General features: G+C 37.8%; 1 protein-coding gene across 49 annotated transcripts in view; it reads right to left on the bottom strand.

Moving 5' to 3' along the window:
• RIMS2 (regulating synaptic membrane exocytosis 2) overlaps positions 1–26,070 on the bottom strand; it is a 469,796-nt gene that overhangs the window by 56,968 nt on the left and 386,758 nt on the right. For 34 of the 49 annotated variants that reach the window (XM_065054186.1, XM_065054187.1, XM_065054195.1 and 31 more), the window contains one exon: positions 16,855–17,027. The exons of the other annotated variants lie outside the window; for them this stretch is intronic. In XM_065054186.1, coding sequence (XP_064910258.1) covers positions 16,855–17,027 — 173 coding nt within the window. The remainder of the gene's footprint in view (positions 1–16,854; positions 17,028–26,070) is intronic. 49 annotated transcript variants of the gene reach the window in all.

The raw sequence follows: 26,070 nt of genomic DNA, 5'->3' as shown, positions 1-26,070 counted from the left end.
TTAGGAAAGGTCTTCTGTCATAGCAGTGAAAACAGAAAGATTCCATTTTCTCATAAAACTTACACTGAGAAGAAGGTTCCCATTTCCTGAGTTTAATATGCCTTTAAGGTGCTTCATGTGTAATTTCCTAAGATGTATAATTCTATTTAAGTACTATGCATTACAAAAATTACCCTTATTAAAGAAATCAGTGTGCTTAAAAACGTTGGCATGCAAACAAAGTTGCTATAATTTCACTATTCATTTAACTATGAAAGTACTATGTATTACAAAAACTTGCCCCTTGCCTGCTGTCTACAGGCTTTTGTATCACAAAATGAAGCTTTGCTGTGTACACCTGTCAACAATGAGGTAGACTTCATTGAGCCACATTATTTTGGCCAATTAAGGAAAGCATGAAAGAGTTTTCAAGTAAAAAAAAGTGATTTAGATTTGTGTTGATATACCAAATACTAGTACAAATTACTGATATTGAAAGTTCATTTGCAAAACTCTGTTTTTTCCCATAGAGTTCTAAATATATTTGCTTTAATTAAAACTTTGAGTTCTGCCCACCCCCTGCTCCCTCCTAAAAGCAGCAGAGAAGACATTATTGTTATGCTTCCCAACCAGCAAAAAGTTCCCGGAGAAAGTCCCAGCTCCTCTCTCAACAAAAAATCTCTGAGAAATAAGTACTAGGAGAGTTCTGAGTGGCTTACAGTGTGTCATAGTAAATCTGCAGTGGTTATGAGCACCTTCTTCATCAGCATGCTGAACTCATCCTGGCCATCCAACCCTCACTCACTAATTATTCTTGGTAGATGCTTGGTATCCTTACCAGCAAAACTATCCTTCTACCCAGACTACCTTTTCACAGTGACAGAAATTTATTATTCCCAGAAAAATAGGGAGTTGTATGTCAGGTTTGGTTCCTTTCTTGAGTAACAGAAATATAAGATGGACTTCAGAGTAAGAAAGAGTAGATACTACAGCCTTTTCTCTTAACAGGAAACAAAAATAACTTCAAGTTTTCTTTGTGTGTATTACACATATACACAAACATAACCACACATGCACCCAGTTAAATATGTACAACAATATTTTAAAACTGACATTAAATAAAAGTCATTTATGAGATGAGTCAAAGAACAGAGAAGGCATTAAACCCAGGTTTTTCAAGGTGTCTCATCAGATACTCATCTTAAAAATATCCCCCTCAAAGAGAATATCATCCAGGTAGGGAAAACAAACAAAAGAACAAACAAACAACACATTAAATAAAAGAATTAACTACGCTAGTCCCAATCACATGTATACAATGGCATAATAATCACCCGTATTAGAATCAAAACAAGAACAATATCATCACACAACCCCAGCTGAGTGGCAGCCAACAGCAACAGCAGGGTGAGAGTGACAGCCAGGCCACTGACTATGGCTTATGGGGACAAACAAGGGCAGGGTGATGGGCAAAGTTCAGGTGGGAATATTGCTTTCTGAGCTACTGCTAAATCCAGGAAACCACCTGAGGACACTGAGAACCACAGGCAGGACTCTGTCGCATAAGTATGCTAGAAACTCAAGTCAGATGCTTCAGTTTTCCAGTGAACAGAGAAATAGGAAAGATTTCTCTGCTCAGTCTTCCACTTCAATCACTTTCTTTTCTAGTTTTTCTAAATTGAGAGAACTAACTTTGAACACCCTTCCTAAAATATAGTATTTCTATGTAATCTCTCCACAAACAAGCAGAGGGAATACTCAAATTCAAGTTAAATGAATAATAACTGCTAGGTGTGAAACAAACCCTGAAATCTGATAATCAATTAAAACAGTCCACTTAAAGCAATTTCAAGCCAGGTTTTAAGCATATTTACATTTCCCAAGTGATAATTATTCCAGATAATCAGGATCAAGTTGGGCATGCCAGCTTCCTACGTATTTTACAGTATATTTTCTTAACTGTTTGAGACCACCTACACTACAGAAAAAATTTAGACGAATACATTCTCAAAGCTAAAGCAGGAAGTTCTTCAAAACAAACAAGAGAAAAATAAGACATCAGAAAAAAAATGAGAGTAAGACGTCTATAAACCTGTGTAATTTAAAGCCAATGGTGGACTACAACAATGCTAAGCACCAGATGTTATTCTTAACAATATATCATGCTAACCAACTCAGGTGGAGTCAGACCAACAGATACCTTTGACAGGAAATTTAATATGGTCCTCATTGTCATTGAAGCCCCCTGTGCCACACGTCTTGTAGCTAATAAAACGGCTCAGGCCTGTTCTCTGACCTTGACAGCTTACATACACACAGCTAGTTTACATCCTTCCCCAAACAGGGGTTTCTCAAAGCTAAAGCAGAACTTGAGATTCAATAGGGCCAAGTGCTGGGTCCTGCACTCGTGCCACAACAACCCCAGGCAGTGCTACAGGCTCGGGGAAGAGTGGCTGGAAAGCTGCCTGGTGGAAAAGGATCTGGGGGTGTTGATTGACAGATAGCTGAATATGAGCCAGCAGTGTGCCCAGGTGGCCAAAAAGGTGGCTTGTATCAAGAATAGTGTGGTCAGAAGGCTAGGGAAGTAATTGTCCCCCTGTATTCAGCATTGGTGAGGCCCCATGTCAAATACCGTGTTCAGTTTTGGGCCCTTCATCATAAGGACACTGAGGTGCTGGAGAGAGTGCAGAGGAGGGGGACAAAGCTGGTGAGGGGTCTGGAGCACAAGTCCTATGAGGAGTGGTTGAGGAAGCTTGGGCTGTTTAGCCTGGAAAAAAGGAGGCTGAGGGGAGACCTTATTGCTGTGTACAACTATCTGAAAGGAGGTTGTAGCATGGAGGGCATTGGTTTCTTCTCCCAAGTAGCAAGTGACAGGACAAGAAGAAATGGCCTCACGTTGTGCCGGGGGAGGTTTAGATTGGATATTAGGAAAAAGTTCTTTCACAGAAAGGGTTGTCAGGCATTGGAACAAGCTGGTCAGGGAAGTGGTTGAGTCACTATCCCTGGAGGTGTTTAAAAGACATGTAGATGTGGCACTTAGGGAAATGGTTTATTGGTGGAATTGGCAGTGTTAAGTTAAATTTTGGAGTTGATGATCTTAAACGTATTTTCTAACCTAAATGATTCTATGATTCCATGATGCTACAAATCTGACATTGTTCTCAAATTGATATTCTACAGACCAATTCTAGCCTGTAAGCTTTTTCTTTATGCTTTTAAAGAAAGATCGTAAGGAAGTACAAAATTGATATTAATATATAGCCTTCTGGAAAACACAGTGTTGAGTTTCTGGATTTCTTAAAGGCACTAATCTTCAAGATCTCTTTGCAGAGACTCACTTGTTTTCAAAACACGGAGTGCAATTATTCTCTGGAATCAAATTTGCTGTCAAGGTTTTCCGGACTCCAACTATAGCAGATAATCAGAAACTACAGTTTATCAATATCTGTGCTGAATCACAGAAATGTTACAAAACATTTGCAGATAAACACTTCCAAAATACAATGCCCAAAACTGGGCAATGCTTTCTGCAGTTGATGCATAGCCAAGGGGGAATACCATAAAGTGGCTAATGAAATCCTCCCAGAAGAGAGGCAGAGAAGTATTGTAAGATCTTTGTTTCAGTCTTTGTATCTCCTGTTTTTGCTTGAAGTAGTAAAAAACAAGTCAGAAACTTCATCCAGACTCTCCCAATTTGTGACTGACTTATTCATGCTTTAAAGGTGTTTAATAATCTTACAGGAAAATACTAATTTTAGAATTAATTTATTATAATGATATGGTTGGCTGCTGTGATATTTGCCATGAAGCAGCTGCAGACACACTGAATCCTCATTGTTTTGTATGTACCAAACAGAAAGTCTCATCCTGTCTCCACAGTTAAAAACCTGCAATCTTTGGCTGCAGCTTTTGAACCAGTTTTAGAGTTGGATGGCATCTCACTATTTTTTCAGATTCTTGCCTACAGAAACAAACTTGTTTTAGAAACTGGCTGGTTAGCACAGTAAGTGCGAAATTTCCTCAGGAGTCTTTGGTTAGGCCAGAAAACCAAAGAAACTAACAAAACCAAAACACAAACCAGAAAACCACACTGACACCTGGGAGTCCGTATGCTTCCTCATGATGTAAAATATGTGGCGAACCAACCAGAATGGGGATGGAGGAACTAAAGATAATGAGTCCCCTGAAAGCTGTTACTGCTATAAAAAGCAATTATGACATCCCAGGGGTTAAAGAACCTGATCAGGATTTTTTCAGGCATCCTTTTTTGTTGCACAGGGTAGTACTTCCTGTTCTTTCTGTACACTAAACAATCCAATAGGCAGCAACAAGAAAGGCTAAACTAGGAAAAATACACTGACTCAGTCATTCTCCACAGACAAGAAATACAAACAACAAATGGGCTCAAACCCAAACCTTAGAATACCACAGTCATTCAAAAAGCAAAGATCATATTATTTCGGACATCCTCTGCCACCATCTCATTTCTCTCTCCTTGATTTATCAAAACAATAATCAGACTCTTGTAAGGTGAACAGCTCTCTCCCTGCACCTCGTTTGTTAAATATCATAATCCACCTGCCAGCTCAAAATAAGTCCCAGCGCCAGGAACCCCAGCTCTGTAGCTCAGCTAGTGACTTGCTGAACTGAACAGTCATTCCCCATAACCCATAACTGTTGCCCAGCATTTTCTCCTGTTTCTTCCTCTCCCTGCTCTTCCTTCTGCCATTTTCCTTACTAACAACAAGACAGATCTTTTGTGTTGGTAGATGTAGAAAAGTTTCCTCTTCTGTCTTCACTAACCTGGTAAGTTGGCAATACATTAGCAGGAATTCTGCAGGAGTAAAGTACTGATAATGTTATATAAAACTGACTTTTAAATCAGGCCCTGGTCCTGGGCTGTAACAGCCTGTGGCAGAAAGCAGCACAGGGAGCAGTATAGATTCCTTACACCCAGTGAGTCCACAATCACCAGCAAATAACAAAGAATATCACTTATTCTACAAGGAATAAATAGAAATGCTATTCTATCTGTTTCTAAGGCTGATACAGTAAAATTATGATGACAATCTTGATTTTGTTTGTTTTTCACTTTCCAACAAACACACTTTATTAAAACCAGTATTATGAAGCACAGGCATTTTTGCAATCTACCATATTATTAGTATTTATAAATGTGAAGGGAAAGATATCAAGACTATCTGTTGTACTGTATATTGTTAATGGGATTTTTGAGGATATTTTTTGTATTTCTGCAGTCTTCTTTACAGCAGAATTAGAAATGAAAACATAAAATCTTGTTGCTCTTTCAAAAGCGTATGTATTGGAGAATCAGATTTACACTTAAGTCATTTGGCATATCTTGCAGGTTTCTTTTTTTCCCAATGCAAAGTCAGTATTACTACTTCCATGTTGTTTAGCTTAGTTCTCTGGTAATAATCCCTAACAAAAATAAAACACCTGCAATAATAAAAATCCACTCAGCCAATTGTAGAGTACAGCTGTGTGCTGTGATGTCCTAGTAAAGGGATTTTAACTATTTTTTCAATTGTTGTAAGAGATATTTTCTAATGCACATCTCTTGTGAGACTGGAAGCCTCACTAAAGATTTTGTTTACAGCTTTTTTGTAAGCAGGAGAGGAATTTTAATGCCATTCTTAACAGACCTCTTAAGTCACTTGGAGAGGTTCTCATTTCATTAATTTGTAGAAGAAATTCAACAAAAGCAGCATTATGGGGACAGCTGTGATGTAGGAAATAACATTTCCATGGTAACAATGCTTCTGGCCAATGAACATACTCATCTGCCAATTCACATCAAAGAGAGACACTCCAGGTTCAAAATTATAATGACTTAGTCTCCTGCAATTCACTTGGTCAAAAATTATCCTATTAACTCATTTGTGATATAAACCTCTAATAGCTAATGGACTGACTCAGTAGGTTTATTTTATTGAAATTATAACAAGTAAGTCGGTGGGAAACAATAAAGCAGTTATGATGTATTCTATTATTTGTATTACTATTCAAAGAAAGCTTGTCTGCACAGCTCAAAGTAAAAGTAAGAATAATTTTATATGAAGTATCTGTTTCAAAGGTATCTTTCATTGCAAATCAGAAATACCTCACATGTCACAGTACATAGTTTGAGTTGACCTGGGTCTTCCCCACTCTGCTAGATAACAAGCTCTGCACACTGCTTTATTATTACACATCAATATAAGTATGCATGTAGCATATTTTTTTAAAAATAGAAACAAATTTCAAAATTGTTTGGAGTCAAGCGATTGGGTTACTTACCAAACACGGACACAACAAATGAGGGATGTGGAAAAAACACTGTAACAGATTACTTTTTCCAAACACTAGCAACTGAATTCTTCACAGAGCTTCCAAGATTTTTGATAAAAGTTCTCACCATTTCTGTGAGAATAATTGGCCATTTTTATATAAAAATACAATTTATAACCGTTTTTTAAATTTATAACAACTTTTTAATTTAAAATAAATTTATAACAAAAACATTATACCCATATTCATCTACTGTTGATAAACTTTCAAATTTACCTTCGCATAGATACAGAGAGGCTTTATTACCCTGCTAACAGTAGTAAATCTTTGCAGAAATCCCTTCTTCTGATACAGTGAACTAAACCAGCCATTTACTATGTGTGAATTCAAAAGAAGGCTAGCAAGAAAATTAGCTGAGGTCCAGAAGTCTTGCATTATCCAGCTGTCATATTACTGTGATGTTTATTTGTAAATACAAGCAGTCCATATGAGCTCTGAAGGCTTGGCAATAAAGTAAGTACAATTCAAACAAAGACAGAATCAGTTTAGAATAACATCCAGTCTTTGAGTTTAGAAGGCATGTTCTTTAACCCACCCTGGCAAAGGAGCAGTTGCATTTGGAAAAGCAGGTTAACAACCAGCTTGCCAAATTAAAACAGTAGGCAACCTGATTTAATTGAGACTGTCTTACAGAAATACACCTTGCATGTACTTAATCTAGAAGTTAAATGTTATGTACTTATTCAAACATACTGTCGAACTACAGTCATCCAACAGAGATGGAAGAGAGGAGTCATTCTATTTCTTACATTGACACTGCTGACTAAGACACAAGCTACACTGCAAGCTTGCTTAGTGCTGCCCAAATTTGTTCTTTGAAGGGCTGAAAAGATCTCTGTGAAATGAAAAGCAAGCACTGAATTGATAAGCCATACTTTAAATCCACTACGTGTCCCAGACCTGAAACCACCAGAGAAATAATACAAAATGAAGTCTGGAAAGTGAGAAAAATTTCAGACTGGAAGGCAGAAATTCTCAAAAATATACAGATATAAGAGACATCATGTATTGCCGTAGAATAAGATGAACCATGATTTATCATCTTTACTTGCCAAGTTGAAATTAGCTATAAGGAAGATTTTCTGATTTAGAAAACACATCGACAGCTAGAAAACTTTGAAAGATAGACATGCAGGAACTGGATAGGATGCACTACTGAGATTACATTAAGGGGAAAAAATCACAAAATACACATGGAAGAGCCAGATGTCCTGAATGGACTTTATTTAAATAAGTTGCAGTAGTCATTATGGCTTTCACTATAGCTGCATCTACACTCATGAAAGATGGGAGAGTTTTGATTAGTACTGTATTGTGCTCAATTGTCCTTGTACTGCCTATGTGAATGTGTGCGACAGTGGGCATCTAAAGAATAAAGTAACTCTGATGTTTCTTTCATTCCTTATAAATTCAGGTTGCTTCAGGACTCCAAAAATCAGGGTCAGAATAGACACTGCTAACATCTTACAAACCCATAGCATCTTTCTGAATTGATCTTCTGGGACTGAGAGCTAAATGGACACAAGCAAGAGATCTGAAGCCATAATTACCTCAACCAAGGAGACATTATCTGGGACATCATGATCTTGCCTGCCTGACTTCTGTCAGTTTGACAAAATGACTTTGAGTCACTTTGAGCCTCTGGGGGAAATTAGAAAAAGCATACTGAAAACTTAAGACCATCATAACAAAGAAAATGTTGTGAGGAAACTTGTCTTACATATTTCTGAACACAAGTCGGCAAACTTTGTTTTTCTGACCTGGGGAGGACAGGTCTATGACCAGAAGTCCCTGCTAAGGCAATGTGCATGTTGTACACCATGCACGTTTGGAGCAAAGGCTCCTCTTCTTTACCTTGGAGCTCCATAGGAATCGTACTCATGTTATTGCTGTAGGGAGATATATAGGCTTATTTCCTACTAGAGCTCACCTGATGAAGAATCTTCCAGCTTGTTCAGGTAGCATCTCATGGACTTTATAGACAAACACCATGCAGATACAGTGATAGTACTGAACCGAAATGTTCAGGTGCTTGGTCAAATAGCAGTAAAATCAGATAGGCAATGCCAAACTGATGGAGCATCACCTTACAATAGGTATTAAGTAAGCAATAGTAAAACTAGCACAAAACCAGTACCTATTTTAGAAATACTTTCATGAAGTAACAAAAAGGAGTTTCTGTTTTTTTCTCAGAAGGCTAAAGGATGAGCTTATTAATTATTTTTAATTAAGTACATTTAAAGGAACCATATTATTTTTACAGAATCTTTTAACTTTTCTGTTAATATAATACTCAGGCAAAAATAATGAAAATACACAGTACTGAGACAGAGCCACAGAATCACAATATCAAAGAAAGAAAAGCCTAATGGGCTTCAACATTCAATTCCTTGTTTTTATAAGCTCCTACCCTACATCTAGTTGTTGCTATTGCTATTCTTGTCCACAGACCTATTGTGCTTAGTACTACACAAATAAAGATAAAAAGTCTGTCTATTGAAGAACTTATGATTCAATCTAGTTCTAAATATCTTCAGTGTTTTTTAACACACTTAAAAGTGCAAAAACTAATGTCAACATTTGTATCTGCTTCAAAGCATTATGTTATTTTTTCCCTTCATTCCTAGTTCTCTGCATGTCCACAGGGCTTTCCATCTGCACATCTTGTTTGTTGGTGGTGATCTTGGTTTTTTGATTGGTTTTGTATTTATTTTGGTTTTGTTGGTTTTGTTTTGTTATGGTTGGTTTGGTTGGTTGGTTTAGCTGCTGATTAAATAATCTCTAGGAACAGGAGTACATCAATGCTTTCTGGATCACAGGTCAGAGCTGACTCAACAGAGGTTGAAGTGCAGGCTGCATTTTGTGGAGAGCGAAGTGGTCTCAAAGATATTGTGCCGCTGCCTAAGAAAATATGTCTGAGTTCCCTGCTGGGCACCATATATCAAAGCTGCAGACTGTTTCAAATGAGGTATTTTCACTGTTCACCTGTTAATAATACGTACTTCCAAATTCATTACCTTGTTATTTCCTAGTGGATCAAAATAAGTTTACTAGCTGTAAAAGAGTCCATACATCTTTTGTACTTGCTCCAAAGTAACAGGAAAAATTATTCTCTAAGGGTTGGATAGATGGTGACAAATAACTTAGAAACAGGTGACTTTGCTAAATTTCTTAAATGATTGTATTGTATTCCCAGTACAGATTTCACAAGAAATATATGAATTCATATAATTCCTTTCTGAACCATTGATATTTTGTATCCTTTCTGTAATATTTTACCAGAAGCCACAGATAATTTTCTTCTGCATGTAATCTATGAAAGTGTAAAAAGCCAAATGGTTAAATTATTGACTTTGTTGTGTTACAGACCCGGTAGCTGTAAGAATTTGTAGCTTTTGAAGATTTGCCTCACCATGTGATACTAAAGTTAAAAACCAGTGGGTTTGAATCTATGCTTCAAACGGGGCAGGAGTTTGTCAGGAACATGAATAGACTACACAGCCCAATGATATTAATGACATCTTACTGGAAAAAAAGTTTATTTTTGGTCCTGTGATTTCAGTCACAGACTGGCAAAGTATAAGCAGCTCTCTGCTGATATAGTCAGGACTATGCAAAAGAAGTATGTTAGAGGAACATAAAGTTGCTGCTTTTTGTTCAAGGACTCTTTCCATCATACCTGCCCCAGCTGCCTGAATAATGAAACATTTTACAGCTGAAAAGAGCTGGTGAATGGTGTACTGCAACCTATCTATCTCATTCCAGTAATGGCGAGGTCACATTGTTGGGATATTAACAAATTTGTTACACCAAAATATTGGGTTGAGAGCTGCAGGGAACAGCACACTGACATGTTTTCCCTGAAAAATTACCTGGACATAACTGTGCATAAGTTCTCTCTCTCCCCATGGCAGGAATTACACTGAGTGAACATTATATATGTGTATATAGATAGAGCTATTGGGAGCACAGTCTGCCTGTACTGCAATTTTGCTAAAGGACTGATCATGCGGTGGGGAAAGAGTCTGAGGCTACAGCTTTTCCTTACAAACATATGGCCTGTTGGCCAGAAAAGTTAGGCACAATTAACTTCTTTCATCCTGTGCTGCCGTCGGAGCAATCATAATAATCATTCTGAAATAGCTTTAAGAAAACAAACAGCATGTGCCCACTGAAAATGGTTTATCGATGCTTGTTATCTTCTGCACAGTTTTTGATATTGTTACCAGAACATAGATTTTTCAAAAAAATGTTACTGGCTTTCATGCCTGTGAAGGAGCTTGCACAGACTGAATTGACATGCTTATTCATCCAGCTTTGCAAAACACTGCATTTAACTGATAATAGCTGCAATCACAGTGGAAGGCTCATAAAAACTGAAATACTAAGGTCACAATATAATGAAAAACTAAGGAACAAATACCCATCAGGAATCAGTTTTAAAACCTACAAACTAAATTCTTTAAAGATTTTCTTGACTGAATGATACAGACAACAATCAGAAAGTGAATTTGAAATGAATATTTATATCCAACAAGGGAAATGGCACAGAGAGCATGTAGAACCAATAGGAAAAGCAAAAGTTTTGCATCTGAACAAGCCATAGGATCATAAAATCATGGAAGCATTACTTAATACTACATCCTGCACCCTGTTTCTTGTACCTTCAAGTGCCTCTGCAAAATTATACCCCAGCTGCCTTTTTCTACTACAAATTCTCCTTCCTCAGTTGTGTCATCTTGCTACTTAATCAGCTCTATTTCTTTTACTGTCCTTTAGCATTCACTTCTTTTCTGCACATGGGATGTCATTGATTTCTTCTGATATACAGCAAAACACTGATTCTTTTGCGCTGTCTCTGCATTAGCCTGTTTGTATACTTCTCTCCCCTTGCCCTTGTCATGGATGCAGAAATTTCTCACTGGATCTCCTCCTCAACTGTTTGATTTGGCTAACTGATCGTATGCTGTCTTCCGACTTCCTTTCCTCTCATACCGCTTTCCTCATTCTTACCTCCAGCCACCTGGTCATGACAGTGCGAGGTTAACAGCTGGACTTGATAATCTTAAAGGCCTTTTCCAAGCAAAACAATTCTGTGATTCTGTCACTGGCTCTTTCCCCAAATCATAGAAACATGCTTCACTTTAGAAACTGATGCAGAACGTCTTGCTCTCATCAGTTCTGCAACCACAGTCACATCTCCTTTCTTTTTTTCAATCCTGAATTAATGGACCATATTTTTTTAAGTAAACCTCTTAAGTTCTTGCTTTCCAATTACATTTCAAACTCTTTCCAAGTAACTACCCCTTTTTCCATTTGGTTGAAACTACTCCTGCCAAAGTCTTCAATGATTTCTTAAGATTGCAAAAGTACACTCTTTTCTTCTTTGCTTTGCTGCAATTAACCATGCTTTAATTTATTACTTCCCTTAGTTCCCACAGTTCATCCCCTCTCAATTTCTTTCTCTCTGTAACCTTTCACTCAAAATGTGTTCAAGTAGATTCCCATTTTCTGCCCATTTAGTTAAACTGTGATGGTCCCACAGGGCTGTAGCACTGTCTCCTCTACTGCTATCCCTCAAACATCTCTTCATCAACAGTATATCAAAGCATTATGGTCTCTGCAATAAAAACTCCCTCTCATCTGCCCTGTCTCCTCCTGCCTGCACTGCACTCTTTCTATGGCACCTCCCTGTGAATCACTGATCTCAATTCAGTATCATTAAACTCAGTATTTCCCCCCAAAACCTCCCTTCTGCATCTTCTCCCAGACATGTGGATCATGTGTGTCACTCAGACCTGTTGTTTGGGCAGGCCTTGTAATTCAGGCTTCATATTAGGTCCACTTTTTGGTGGCTTGTACATGGTTTCTATTTCACGTCTTTGACCTCTCTGTGCACCCACACAGCTCATTGATTTGTCCACTCTCTCATCATTTCAGATGTCGCCTACTGCAGTGCTTCTCTCTGGCCCTGGGAATTTACCTGCCCTAAACCTTTCCAGGATACTGTAGGAAAAATGAATTTCATAGCTTTTCAATTTGGCTGTGTCATCTTTCTCCATACATCAGTAGAAAGCTATACTTTCTTCTATCCAGTTGTACATAATTCCTCTTTATTTTCTAGTATTTTAGCAATTGTTCCTTATCACATTTATCTTCTCACATTCATGACTGACAGATCAGCTCCTGCTGCTCATTAGACTTGGCCCTTCATCCATTTGATGTATTTTTTTGTAAGCACCTAATGTTTTTTCCTCATTGCCTCTAATGCTTCAAAAGACCTCTCCAGAAACATGCACAAAGCTATCTTATTTTCTTTCTTCAAATCTGCCCTTAGTACTCTCTGTTGTCGAGGTGTCCCCAACCCAGTATTGTAACTATCTCCTGTCATGTGGAAGGTTTCTTAATTCTCCTGTGTTTCCCTCTCTGGATTCATATGTCATCTCACGATTTAGACTCTGTGTGCTTGGAACAGAGGTTGTATTTTTTCTTGTGTATTTCAACAGTATGTGGCACAGTGAAATCCTGCTCTGCGATTACAGTTGCTGTGTATTAATATGACAAAATTACCATGAATTTCAGAATTAATGTTTAGGATTGATATTGAGAAAAATGTTAAGTAAGGTTAAGATTTAGAGCAGTCTTAGAGAGATTTCTTGCAATAAAAATAAAAAATGCTAACACATTAGATCTAAGAGGGCTTTTTTTTTTTTTTTTTGTCCCTAATATCAACAGAGAGCTGGAAAAAGAAATAATATCAGGGAGCTGTATATAAGGAATCCTTGTTCCATGCTTTCTGTTTACTCACAGGTGTTGCCAAGAAAAAAACACAGTTATGTTTTCCCTATAGGTCAGCCATATGCCAAAGTTTAGTTTTACAAGGTTTAATGAAGGTAAAATCTGATGCTGCAGCTATTTCTGGAAAAACAAACAAACAAACAAAAAAACAAAAACCAAACAAAAAACAAACAAAAAAACCCACACACAAGTATTGATTTATTGTGCTCCAGTGCTTCAAAAGCTAATGCAGTTTATTGCACCGAGGGACTCTTTAAAGTAGGCATGGGAAGAATCCATGATGGATATCTGTCTTCATGGTCATTTAAGTTACATTGAACCCACCTATGATCTCAGCAGGCTGAAGCCCTTAGTGCAACTACTATCATTTCTCATAAAGTATATAAGCACAGTGACATCAAGAGGTATGACGTATCCTTAACAAGCTAATTTTTGATGGTGGAGTGACTGAGTGCAGCCCTGCATTCCAGATCGCCCAAAGGAAAGGTGAATGGTGTTCAACTAAAGACCCACCTCTGAAGTAAAAATGTATGTTGAAAACTGCCATCTGCAATAAAGCTTTTCTTGACACCCAAGATCTCAAGAACTAGGTGATAATTTACTACTATTCTGTAACAGAGGAACTGGCTGTTTTGGTTCTGTTTGGTGTCTCAGATACCTATCAATATGTTTAATTATTCAGTGATGACTGGGTGATTGTTTAATGTTGGCGGTGGGTCTGAAAACATTTTTTGGAAAGCTGAAGTTGTTATCTTATAAATTGCCAGGTGTAAGGTATCTTGTGAATTGTCAAACAAGCACGCAGAAGGCACTGAATTTACAACAATGCTTAGGATCAATTCTGCCTTCAGGTTTGTCCGCTGAACACACAAGTCACGATATTTCAATATTTCAGTATGTTAATGATGCACAACTATGTGTATATACACCTATACGTGTAGCCATATGGGGATCAATCTGTGCTTTTCAGTTTGCTTCTTACCCTAGAAGAATGTTCAGACAATATTAAAAAGATAAGCACTTATTTTACCATGGGGAAGGAAGGTGGCTATAGAGAGACGTTCCTTTTTATTCACAACTTACATATTAAGAGTGGTCATAATAAGTGCACAAATAATACTAGAGGCTGATTTCCTTATTAGGACCCAAAATCTAATGCAAACAGAAGTCCCTTACTTAGTGTAAGCTGGGAGAGAAAAAGGTCTTTAAAACCTCCTTTTGCACACTACCATTTATCAGTCCCTGGAAAACAGGCAGTCTTAAAGACAGCTGTTTCTGAACAGCTATTTCTGTTGAATTCTGAAATGCACTCAAGAGTGAAGGAATGATGGTACTTAATGTGTAAAAGCAGTAGTATGGCTATATTGGCTCATACCACCCCGGGACTACACATTTTGATTCTCTTTTTGTATCACCTTTGGTTTGTGCATGTTCGCACATGTGTGTATGTACAGGCACATACACAGGTAGGTTTGCAGCAAAGGAAGAAAGTGGATTGCCAAAGAGTGCTCTGTGCTTGCTGTTGTATATATTAAGATAGTATTACAGGAATAAGTTATCTATAGGTAGTGCAGAATTAGCAGGTTAAAAGAGAGGGTTTTTTCCTGAGATTTTCTGCCATTTTTGTGTAGGTGAGAAGGGGTTCAAGAACATTCAGCAAATCTCAAACACATGCTTTGCTAATGAAGAAAGAAGGAATATTGTATTTCTCTTAATGCAAATTACATAGATTTTGCAATATGAAATGTCACTCATATTGAAGTCATGTTTCAAAGGATCTGTGCTAAATTGCATCCATCTAAACTATTATCTGATAAACCCAGATCCAATTGTGCTGAAATGTTTCTGGACACAATACAGCAGCAGAGATGCATGACCCCTCCACAATACGGCAACCCACGACAGCTATTCACATGTGACAAAAAAAATGGTAAGACTCTACTTATCCACATTGGTTGTCGATCAATTTATCAGCCTACACAAAGAGGATAAAAAAAAAAATCCAAATTCTCTTTTTAATACTGCCACAAATGAAAGTAAAGATGGTTTTGATATTGATGAGATATCACTCAACAAAAGATTTTTCACTGAAATGATAATTCAAGCAGGGAATATAAAGAGGAAACTTACAATTTCTATTGTTTATTATAGTCACACCCAAACTCTGCTTTAAACCTTTTTAAAGTTAATATGCTGTAGTTGCCTGCATAATAATTAGTCAAGTTAGTGTGCTGCATAATTTGGTATGCAGAACAAGTTCACTGAAGCCGAGAGTGAAACTTGCTTAAATATGAAAGCATCATGAATGAAAGCAAATAAAGCTGCAGAGAACATAGACAATAAGCTAAGCAAATGGAAAGAAAAAAAAAAATGGGGGGGAAGACAAGTAGGGTCCTGGCACAGGAGGAAGAAGAGTAGGTCTACAGAAACAGAAATATATTTTACCTGTCATCCTCTTTCCCTTCCTCAGTTTGGTCTTCTTGAGCTTTTTCATCATTCCCTGATCCTTTGACTTCCTCCTTATCACAGCTCTCTGTCACCTCTTGCCCTTCCCCTTTTTCATCAATTTCTTGCTCCTTTGCTCTTTCCTCCTCCTCCTCCTCTTTTTCTTCCTCCTCAGGAAATATTCCATCTTGTTCATCCCCTTCCAGCCCTCCCTCTTTTTTCCCCTCTATATCCCTTGTCCTTCTGAAGTCAACAAAAATTGAAATAGGCATGCAAAAAGAAGAAAGAAAAGAATAAATTAAAGTTAAGGTCAGGGAGAAAAGCATGCATGAACTCACAAGAAAGGAAATGCAAAATAAATGAAATAAAAACTAAAAGATTAAAGCAGTCATAAGTTAAACCATGCTGGTTAAGATTCCAGACTATACTGGAGAACCCTGGGATGTTTTCTTAGGACAATCTCTAAGTCTCTCTTTGAATAAAAGTTGCATGGCAATACATCACATTTGGAAATGTATACATAACTGTAAGGCGGAAACAATGTGGTCCTAACAACGATCATATAAGCAAATGTTTAAACAATCTTTTCAAACGCATCATTTCTCTCAAGAGGACAATTTTCTGAGGATTAACGTAGGCTGACATTGAATTTTGCTGAGAATGCAGGTGGGTTACACTTTCCAAGAAAAATGGTCTTTCATTCCTTCTGCAGTCACAGTCATAGCTCCCCTGAGTGTGCACAGGGCACAGGCAAAGGAGATGCCATTTTGCTCACAGATACACTATGTCCACCTTGTTGAAGAGCAGCTCAACAGCTGTATGCCTACAGTTATATTGGACTAGTGTAAGGATTAAATAAATTGAATTAGTCTCTGTAAGTATGAAATAAGACTTCTATAGAAGTTCAGTAGATCTAGTTTAAAAGGAAATGAAGATGCCTCTAATATTGCTGGCATGAATTTTCAAGTTAAATTGTCTTTTCAGCCATACTATTTTACAAAATGGTTTTCAGAAAGTCCAAATCTAAATGTGTCTAATGCTTGCTGACAGCATATGTTTGTATGTATTTTAGTATAGCTCAAAATGACAAAACTTGGCTAAAAATAAATACCATGAAGTCTTCAAAAAGCATTAGATGAAGAGGACATTTAAACCAGTATTTTGCAAATTCCCTGCAAATTTTAACCTATGCAAAATATTAATTTCAAATAGAAAAATTGACAAACATTCAGTTACTTAAATCACACGGCTATGGCTGGCACTACAGCTCCTTGTGCTCACCTGATTTTCTTGTTTCCTCGTGGGCGCTCTGACTGGACAGACATGTAGCTCGTGCTGCTGAAACGTGAAGCACTGCTCGTCCGTGACACAGCGGAGACATCACTGACATCGCTGTCTGAAGACTTATTGGAAACGTTGTCTGAGCCTCGCTGAGGATCCCGTCCTGACCGATACTGTTAGAGGAAAGGGATAAAGATACAGATGCTGTCAGTGACATACCACCACAAATGAACTATGAAGTTGGTCCCTGATGCTATCTGAACTGCCTTTGTCACCAGACTGTCTGAATTTTTATAATGACGTTTTTAACTGGCACAGAATACAAGTTATGTCTTGGTTTCTATTAATTTTACTCTACTTTGCTATCCCATTTAAAATATTAGCTCCTCAGCTTAATCCATAGAGTGGCTTCTACAGAACTTCCAGCTCTTCCAAATGTTTCAAAAACCTTAGCAAAGACATCTAAACCATTACACAATATTCTTACCACAACTGTTTCACCAGGGCAGAAAGCAAAGCAGAGAAATTAAGTGCCTTGCCCATACTTACTGATTTCACGAAAGACTGAACAGGAAACACAATGTGCTTCATGCTATCTATAAAATACGTGGCTCAGAAACTAAAAAAAAACAATAGTATTTGAGTGTTTTAACAGTATATTCCAAACACAGAACTGGCAGGTGACTGGTGGCCAGCAGTAAGCCTATACAACATAAAGCAGTGTTGTGCAGAGGTATTCAGGTTAGATCTGAACAAAATACTATGGCTATATGTTCTTGTTACACAAGTTAGCTTTAAATTAATGCTAAGTCTGTGACACTCTGCATTGTACTCTGTGCAGATATAATAAACAGCAGAAAGACTTTTTCCCTGTCTTCTTCATATACAGACATTTCAGTGTATACAGAAATCTGATGGGCTACTACTGATAATCTTTTCAGAAAACCAGTGCAAGATAAATTGTCAGCGAACTCTTGGGGGTACGAACATTGGACTCAGCCACCTGGAGAAAATAATTCATAAAGTGGCACACCTGGGTAGTCCTGCAGAAAAGGTGTCCAGACTTGGCTATCAATTTTTTAGAATAACTGTCTTTCATGGAGTACACAGATCATTTGCTTCTGTTCTCTTGCAAGAAATGTTACACTGGAGAATATTCTGAGACTGTGCAGTGTCTAAACAACGTTTCAGAATAGCATTTAAGTGCCTGTTTACACTTAGAAATAGTAAGTTATTTTGCCCATTTTAAAACAGGGAAATGAAATAAAGACAAGAAAAAATGCTTGTGCAGGTTGCACTGTACACCTGTTGCAGACAGCGACCAAGCACAGCCTGAACTGCAGGCTTATGTGAAAGGGTTGCACATGCTGCAGCTGTCTCCCTGGTCTGTGCTACTTTACAGTATTTCTGTTAATTGACAAATCACTCAAGCCTTCCCCAGACCATATGTCTGAGAGTGAATTTAGCCAGCCATAAACTTGCAGAGATTCTCTGTGATTACAATGTTTAAATGCTGTAATATTTGATGACTGTTTTTATTGATGCCATTAATATTTTTGCTTGATAAAGAAGACAGTACATGTCGTTATCGATGTATTCATTTGGGGAACATAAAAACTATGATTAAACAGCTGTCCTGATCATCAGAAATAATGGATCATTATACCAGAATAAAAGGATTGTTCTTTTGCAGCAACAACTTTTAAGAGAGCAAATACTTAGCCCTTTGGAGAAGAAAAAAAGAACTATACCTAGTGAAATGCATATATATTGAATCCTATCTATTCAGTTCCACCCACCTAATCCTCCCCAGAATAATTCTGCATCGAAGACAAAGTTATGAGTGTAGTTTGTGTTCATTTAGCCTAAAATTGCCGAGACTGGGAAGCACAGCCTGGTGTATGGGGCTACCAGCAGGCACTATGGAAAAAGGCACCAAAGAGCTGCCCTCAGACTGTCAGTGTTTGCCAAGGCCCCTGAGCAGATGCACTGGCCATGCCCAACCTCGGGGCAGACACACCACTGGCATCACTGATGCAATGACACTGCCCATTGGGGAAGTAAGATAGACCATAGTGTCAGATGTAAATCATTGATGGAACTGTTAATTACAGTCCAGTTGGGGGACAGATACTACTTGTGGTGATTTGTAGGAGAACAGACCTCGACCTGCAGATCCCACACTGAGCTTGCCAAGCAAGAAATGAACCCTTCTGAATTAAATCCATGCAAGCAATGTGAAGCAGGAAATGGTACCAGCATTTCATAAAGTTATTCTACAGGGCCATTCTGCAGCACACTGAAAGTTTCAAAAACCTATAGTTTTGATTTTGTCTGTTTCATTTCCACACCTGGACAACTTCAGTTCTTAAAATACATTTTTCACAGCAATGTGCTATATATAACAAATCAGACATTTTCATAAATGAAACAACCTTATTGTATTTTTTTTTCAAAGCTAATGCAATAGTATTAATCAAGTGATATATAGTCAAGATTGAGAATCGTTGTGGTAAAAAAAGCAGCTTAAAGGTTAATATTTGGAAATGTCATGTGAAAAAAGATCATCAGATCATTACCTTGTCTCTTTTTTCTCAGTTGTATGCAAAGGTACTTCCCATCAAATGTTTTCAGTTGGGCCAGATGGCCCAGAAATATTACTTGACCCTTGCTATTTCAGGATGTTTTATGTTTGAAATTGGGAAGGTTAATTGATTCTTTCATTAAATCTGAAGGTCTTAGTATGCAATATTTGTTTTTAAAAGTTTTATTTACATATCGTCTGAGTTACAGTCTCAGCATCTGCTAAATGCCTACCAAAGTAACATCTAGAAACTGAAACTACATTTTCTATCGTGCTGGACAAACTTCAGATACCTCACATTCATTCCTTAGCTCTGCTCCAAATCGCTCTTTATTCTGCAGCTAAGGTTTACTTTTGACCTTATATCTAACTTAATTTGGTTTAGGAAATGGATTATAATAGTAAGTGTATTGCATGTTAGTGTTTCAGTAACTGCAGTACAGAAGACAAATGAAATGTACTGCTTGTCTGACAGAATCCATGCTGGCATTTTCAGTTTCAGTATTTGTTTCTTATATTGCAATTCTACATAAGGCAGCTTCTGAAGTGGTCTTTTGTTCTCTGCCTCAAAAGTAAAATCACAATTCCATTGTGTGAATATTGGGTTTTTTTAAAGTATTCAGCTCTTTCATGGGATATACCCCGACTGTAAAACGCAAACATTTTCACACAATTTTGCACTATTCTTTCTTCAGTTTTTGTGTGGTTACAGTTGCCCCAAGGCATTATATCTTCACATATTTAATATACTTCCTTGTTTTCTTCTTCCAAATTTCACTTTCTTTTTTTTTTTTTGATTCCTGAATGTCATCAACTGTATGATAAAATCTACTACTACACTGAACATGTCTTTACTAACCAAGTGCCATCCCCCATTACATCTGGAACACGACTCCCATTTCCCAGCCATCTCTACTGCTGTACCTGCGTACCGTACCATGCCATAGGAGTTTGCACCATTGGAATGCACCCAGTTGGGTAACTGCAGCCCCGGGGCTGGGACTGGGCTGTAGTGAGGCCATAGGTCTGGATTATCAGATCCAGCAGCTACCCGGTGTACTCCAGTTTCCCTCAGAAGAAAGCAAAGGCGCATGGACAGTAAGGAAGCCTCATGTGTGCTAGTAGCTCCCCTGGTTTGGACAATCAGAATGTCCAGGCTGTGGTGAAGCATACCTGCCCCTATGAAGTTTAATGAAATACTGTTTCTTTTATCTATCTAGTAACAGCCACAGCAGTAGGAAAATTATCTGCTGACTTTCCCCATGCTGGAAATATATGTCTCGTTTACCGGAAAAAGGTTAAATTTTAATTTCCAACCCAATCAAGACTCATATAATATAGGCAGCTTTCTGGACTTTACAACCCAGATAGCACTAAGACTGCCCAGCCACTTCAAGCTGTTTCAACAGTAGGAAGTCTGCTGCAAGCAGAGGGGTTGATTAAAAGTCGCTTTTGTATTTTTAATAGTAAGATGATTTTGTCCTATTCTGCTGTGTTGAAGAATGGGATAAATCTTGTTAATACAGGTTTTATCAAACAAGTTTAAAGTTTCTAAAAGCCCTTTCCTCTGCATTTGTAAAATATTCAGCTGGAGACCCTCACAACGTGAAAGTTAAGCAATTGTGCCAATACTTTGTAACTGCAATACGTTACTTTCTGTGATGAATTCAAGATCATAAAGCTGAAAAATACAACAACCTCTGCAAATATTTTGACCTTTTTGTGAACTACCACTATATGATTGAAAGGCCACATCAAGCTACAACTGCTCTAATACTTATTTCTGGAAAGAAACTGTTTTGGAACTTCTGATTCAAAGTAAGTTTTAAAGTGAGTCATATTATTTAATATATTGTTACCAATCTTCCATCTTGGACTATACAGGCACAGTTGTCCAAGCAAGTGAAATCATCAGCAATTTCCAACTGTGTGAGGTTTTTTGTTTTTGTTTTGTTGTGGTGGTTTTTGTTTGTTTTTGTTTGGTTGGTTGATTTGGGTTGGGTTTTGTTTTTTTCTTTCTAATAGTCTACTCATCAGGGTGTTTTTGCTAGCATTTACATAGGGACATGCAAATCTGGCCAATGTTTTTACTGATCAAAATGCTGAGAAGATGCTTCAGACAATTGTTCATTGTGGTACCACAAGAAGATTAAAGAACCTTCTGGACTGCTTCAATAGTTCTTTGCTGTGCTGACAAAAGCTCTCAACCAGCCAGAGCACAAAATTTTATGAAATGTTCTGTAATTTCAACTGTAGCTTTCAGTGTACATTGACAGCCTCTAAAGACATTACAAATTTTAGTTACTATTCATAATTTGAATAAATGTTAATGGATTGTTTGATTCTTTCTAAAACCTTTGTTCATGGCTGATTCATGAAGTCCGCCATTGCAAGTAAAACTAAATAATATTTACAACAACAGTGTTACATTTCTATAAAGCAAAAGATTATAAGCCACTTTTACAAAATAGCATGTAGAAATGAATATGTAGAGAGCTGTAGCTTGCATATGCACAAACCCAAGCTGAAGGCTACAATGAATCTACCTTTGCACGTAATTCATACTTAGCCAACTCAATAACCTGTGCTTACATTCACCACTCCTGTCAGGCTCCATCAAAGCAACGGAGGTACAGCTGGCCAGGTCAGCCTCTGCCAGCCCTGCTTTAGCTGTCAGCTGCACATGGCATCCCTCATTCCCTTGGGAGATTTAAGGACTGACCAGGGAGATTAATTCTTGCACTGCTTTGGTATTAGGTATATAATAAGCTCCACAGTTGCCTTGGGCTTCTGAGTATGGAGATACAACCAGTTCTAGCTCAGACTCATTCTTGGCTGCCAATCCTTACTTCTGCTTTGCCATCCTGGATCCTGTCTTATCTTCCTCCTTTTTATTCCTAATTATTGAATCCTGCTTTCTTAGCCCTATATTTTACTTCTGGTGAGTCCCATTAGCACTGTTCCAACCCTGTTCTCCCTTCATCTAGTTCTTGCTTTGCATCAGGCACCCCTTGATCTTCTGACCTTGGCCCGGCTATATGTCCCTTGTCTCGCAGTAGCAACATGTGGTGTTGCTAATTCCAAGCCGCATGGTGCCTGAACCAGCAAATGTAGCTGGATGTACAGTGGTTCTCTGTACATCCATTCCTTACTCTCATTCCTTATTCAACATCATATTTTCCCATAATTAAAACCACCCCAGTCTACTTCTACTTTGAATAAAAAGAACTGACTGTAACCTGATTTGCAAAGCCCACCTTCTAACTAGTCCTAACCTCCAATACAGTTAGCACCAAATTTAAACATGTTGGTCAAAGGGAACATCCATATTTCTAGTGAATATGTGAAAAACCCCTACTTCAAAAGTTCCCACATCTTAGCCTTACTGGCTTGGTGCCATCTGTTTATCAATTTCTGTAACCACTGCTCACATATACATTCTTACAAAGGAGATGCTAAAACCTGATTTCGCTATGGGCCTATGCCATGTTGCAAAACAGCATCCTACTGCTAAATTAGTGAATTAAAAATGAACAATCAAAAAGATCAAGCAAGTCAGCAACGGGCCCTGGCAGCAGAGAAAGGCAGCCTGGGTTGTATTGACTGTAACATGAGCAGTAGATCAAGGGGAGTGATTATTCCCCTTTACTCAGCAGTCATTAGACCACAACTAGAATATTGTATCCAGTTTTAGAGCCAAAGTGCAACAATTGCATCGATAAACTAGAATGAGTTTCTGGGAGTGTAACCAAGATGACTGGGGCTACAGTATTTGCCCTGTGGGGAGAGGCTGGGGGAGCTGGGCTTGTTCTGCCTTGAGAAGTGGTGGCTTTGGGAGTACATAACAGCAGCCTGCCAGGTCATGCAGGGAGGGTGTCAAAAAGACAGAGCCAAGCAATTCACAGCAGCTCTGACTGGTGTAAGAAGGCACATTTTTTACCATAGGCACAGTGAAGCAGTGGATCAGGTTGCCTAGAGAAGTTGTGCAGTATTCATCCTTGAATGTTTTCAAATCCTGACTAGAGCAACCTGTACTGATCTCCAAGCTGACCCTCGCGTTAAGCTAGGGATTGGACTAGACAGCTCCTGAGGTCCCCTCCAACCCAAATTACTCTGTCGTCCTGTGGGTCAATGTGATCCAGGAGCTGAGGAAGAAAGTGCAAAGGCAGCAATAATGCAGAAGCCACCAATGGATCACTGTCTAAGGACAACGGGAAATCTAGAGGGAGGTAGTCCAGAGGCAAGCCAAATCAAAAGACAAAAATCATCTGCTTCACATATATTGGCATATGGAGCAATTTTTTTAAGAAATCCCTAAGTGCACAATATAAAATAAATATAGGTGAGCACTAGAAAATATTCTGGGATTACAGCAAGGAGAATTTACAGAACCTGAAAATATTTTGTAAAGAAGAAAATAGTAAGGCAGCTCTTAAGAAGTATTTGGGTCTTTTAATGAGCTTGAGAATTATCTTGTCAACAAGTTTGTCTTCCTACAAAAAAAATCTGTTCCTGCAGTCAGTTTCTAATTTCAGCTGCACTGATATCTATTCTGAAATCAAGTTCTTATTGATAGAGAATTAATTCACAATGATAGCTTCATCCAGTCTAGGGAACTAAGCATTCCTTTTTAATCTTAAAGTAAAAAATCTTAAAGTCAGCATCAAATTTTACAAATTTTGAAAGGAGAGAGCACTGCAAACCTTCTGCTGGGGGATATAAAGTTATCAAACTTTTCCAAAGACACTTCAAAATCACAAAGACACTGTTTAAAATCCCATCTCTCCTATGAAAACCACAGTGGTTAAAAAACTGTTGTTTAAGGTAAAGTAAAAAACAAGTAAAACAACACAGGAAAAATTCCAGGCATCACCTCAAAAAGTTCTTAAAAGGCAATCCAAGATGTGTTATACACTGGTGTGAAAATACAAGGTTTATAATGGCCAAGCAGATATCTCATAATATCACATGAAAAGCTACATTAAAGTCATAATTCATAGAGAGAGCTTCTAGTCCAACAGTTAATTGGAACAGGACTCTGGGACATGACATTTCATAATAAAAAGAGGCTACCACCACTGTCCTTCGGTAGTATGCCTCATGTACCATATAACTAGACATTTACTTAAAAAATGAAGATAACTACTTTCCATTATCTCTCAAGGAAAGTAACTGAGATTTTTAAGAAGAATTTTCATAGTCTGAATATTAAAGATTATATTTTCCATGGTTCTAGTTGATTCTGACAGATTAAATGCAATAGGAAAGAGATCCATGTATAGCATACAGCTAGAGTGAAACAGCTTTGGTTTACTATTTAAATAGGAATGAATAGAAAATCTCATGTGTTCTGTGGATGGACTTCACCTTGTAACATGATCTGATGATTCCAAAATGCCTTAATGAGTTTTAGGTGAACCACAGAATGTTCTCATGTAGCCAGCATATTCCCAACAATTCCCAACATATATAATATGAAGGTAAATAAATAAAAGCTTTGAAAGAAGAACTCTTGAATTATAATTAAGGGCATAAGGATGTCCAACAATCAGTCCTCCCTCTCTGATGTGAAAGTAATTCAGGAAAGCAGGCAAAACAGTAAATAAAACCAAGCTCTTTTTAAGATTTATTTGAAACATTTGCTATTCAAATTCCCTTTCATACTGCTGACCTTCTCCTCATTTTAACTGCTATTTAAAATAGGGTATAGTCAGTCAACAAATTTTACTTTTAAGAAACAGGTCCACAGTCTGGCTTTGTGATGGTGGGTAATTAATTCTTCCTGTAGACTTTCTCAAACTTGTCAGCATCTTTTTAACTACCACTCATTAACTTTTTGACTGTCTTACACAAAAGGAAAAAACCTATTTAATATAGAGATCAGCAATCTGTTAGCATTCCAGAGCACTGTGCCAAGTCTTCCAAAGATGCATCATCATGGACACTGTTCACTGTAAAAATATTGAGTTGTTCAAGTCAGGGTGATTACAAAAATGCAGGTGTTCAGGGCTTCACAATCTTACTGTGAAATTGTATTTAATAGCATCTCCAGTGCTTTATCTACTGGTGAACTCCAGCATGTTTTCTAGGACAAACTGGTGAGCCTGCCTACAGTTAACTCACTTGTTCAATGGGTACGGTTTCAGTGATGACTCTTAATTCTGTTTCTGGTCCTTTTTGTCTTCTAACTGTAGTGAGTCCTACTTATGTTGGATAAACAGAATCAAAGTGTGCTTCCTGTACTTGTTTCTGTTTCTCAAGTGCTTCACATGCCATTTCAGTCACCAGTGCACTCATCAGAATCTCTTGCATTTCATACAGTCTCGCCATTCAGGCAAGAGCTTATTTTCTTAAAGAGGGTATCAAGGCAGGATTTCTATTTTAAGAAATCCTCTTTTGTCTCTGATTGTTCTACCTGATTTGGACTTCTTTGAGATGTTACTTTGCAAACACAAGCTAGGAAGTCAAACAGTATGCATTTTAAAGAGGTCTTATTTAACTTGGATTTTAAACTACATTTCCCTCATTTGTGTTTAGTCTCTCGTAAAAACAAAAAACAACTAAAAAAAGATGGAAAGGCCATCATCTTTTCCTATCACATAACTTCTTTTTTCATTACACTTTGTTTCACC

This window comes from Columba livia, chromosome 2 (genome assembly GCF_036013475.1).
Source record: "Columba livia isolate bColLiv1 breed racing homer chromosome 2, bColLiv1.pat.W.v2, whole genome shotgun sequence".
Classification (NCBI taxonomy): domain Eukaryota; kingdom Metazoa; phylum Chordata; class Aves; order Columbiformes; family Columbidae; genus Columba; species Columba livia.
Note: the sequence above shows the minus strand (reverse complement) of the source record. Positions and strands in the feature narration are given on the sequence as shown.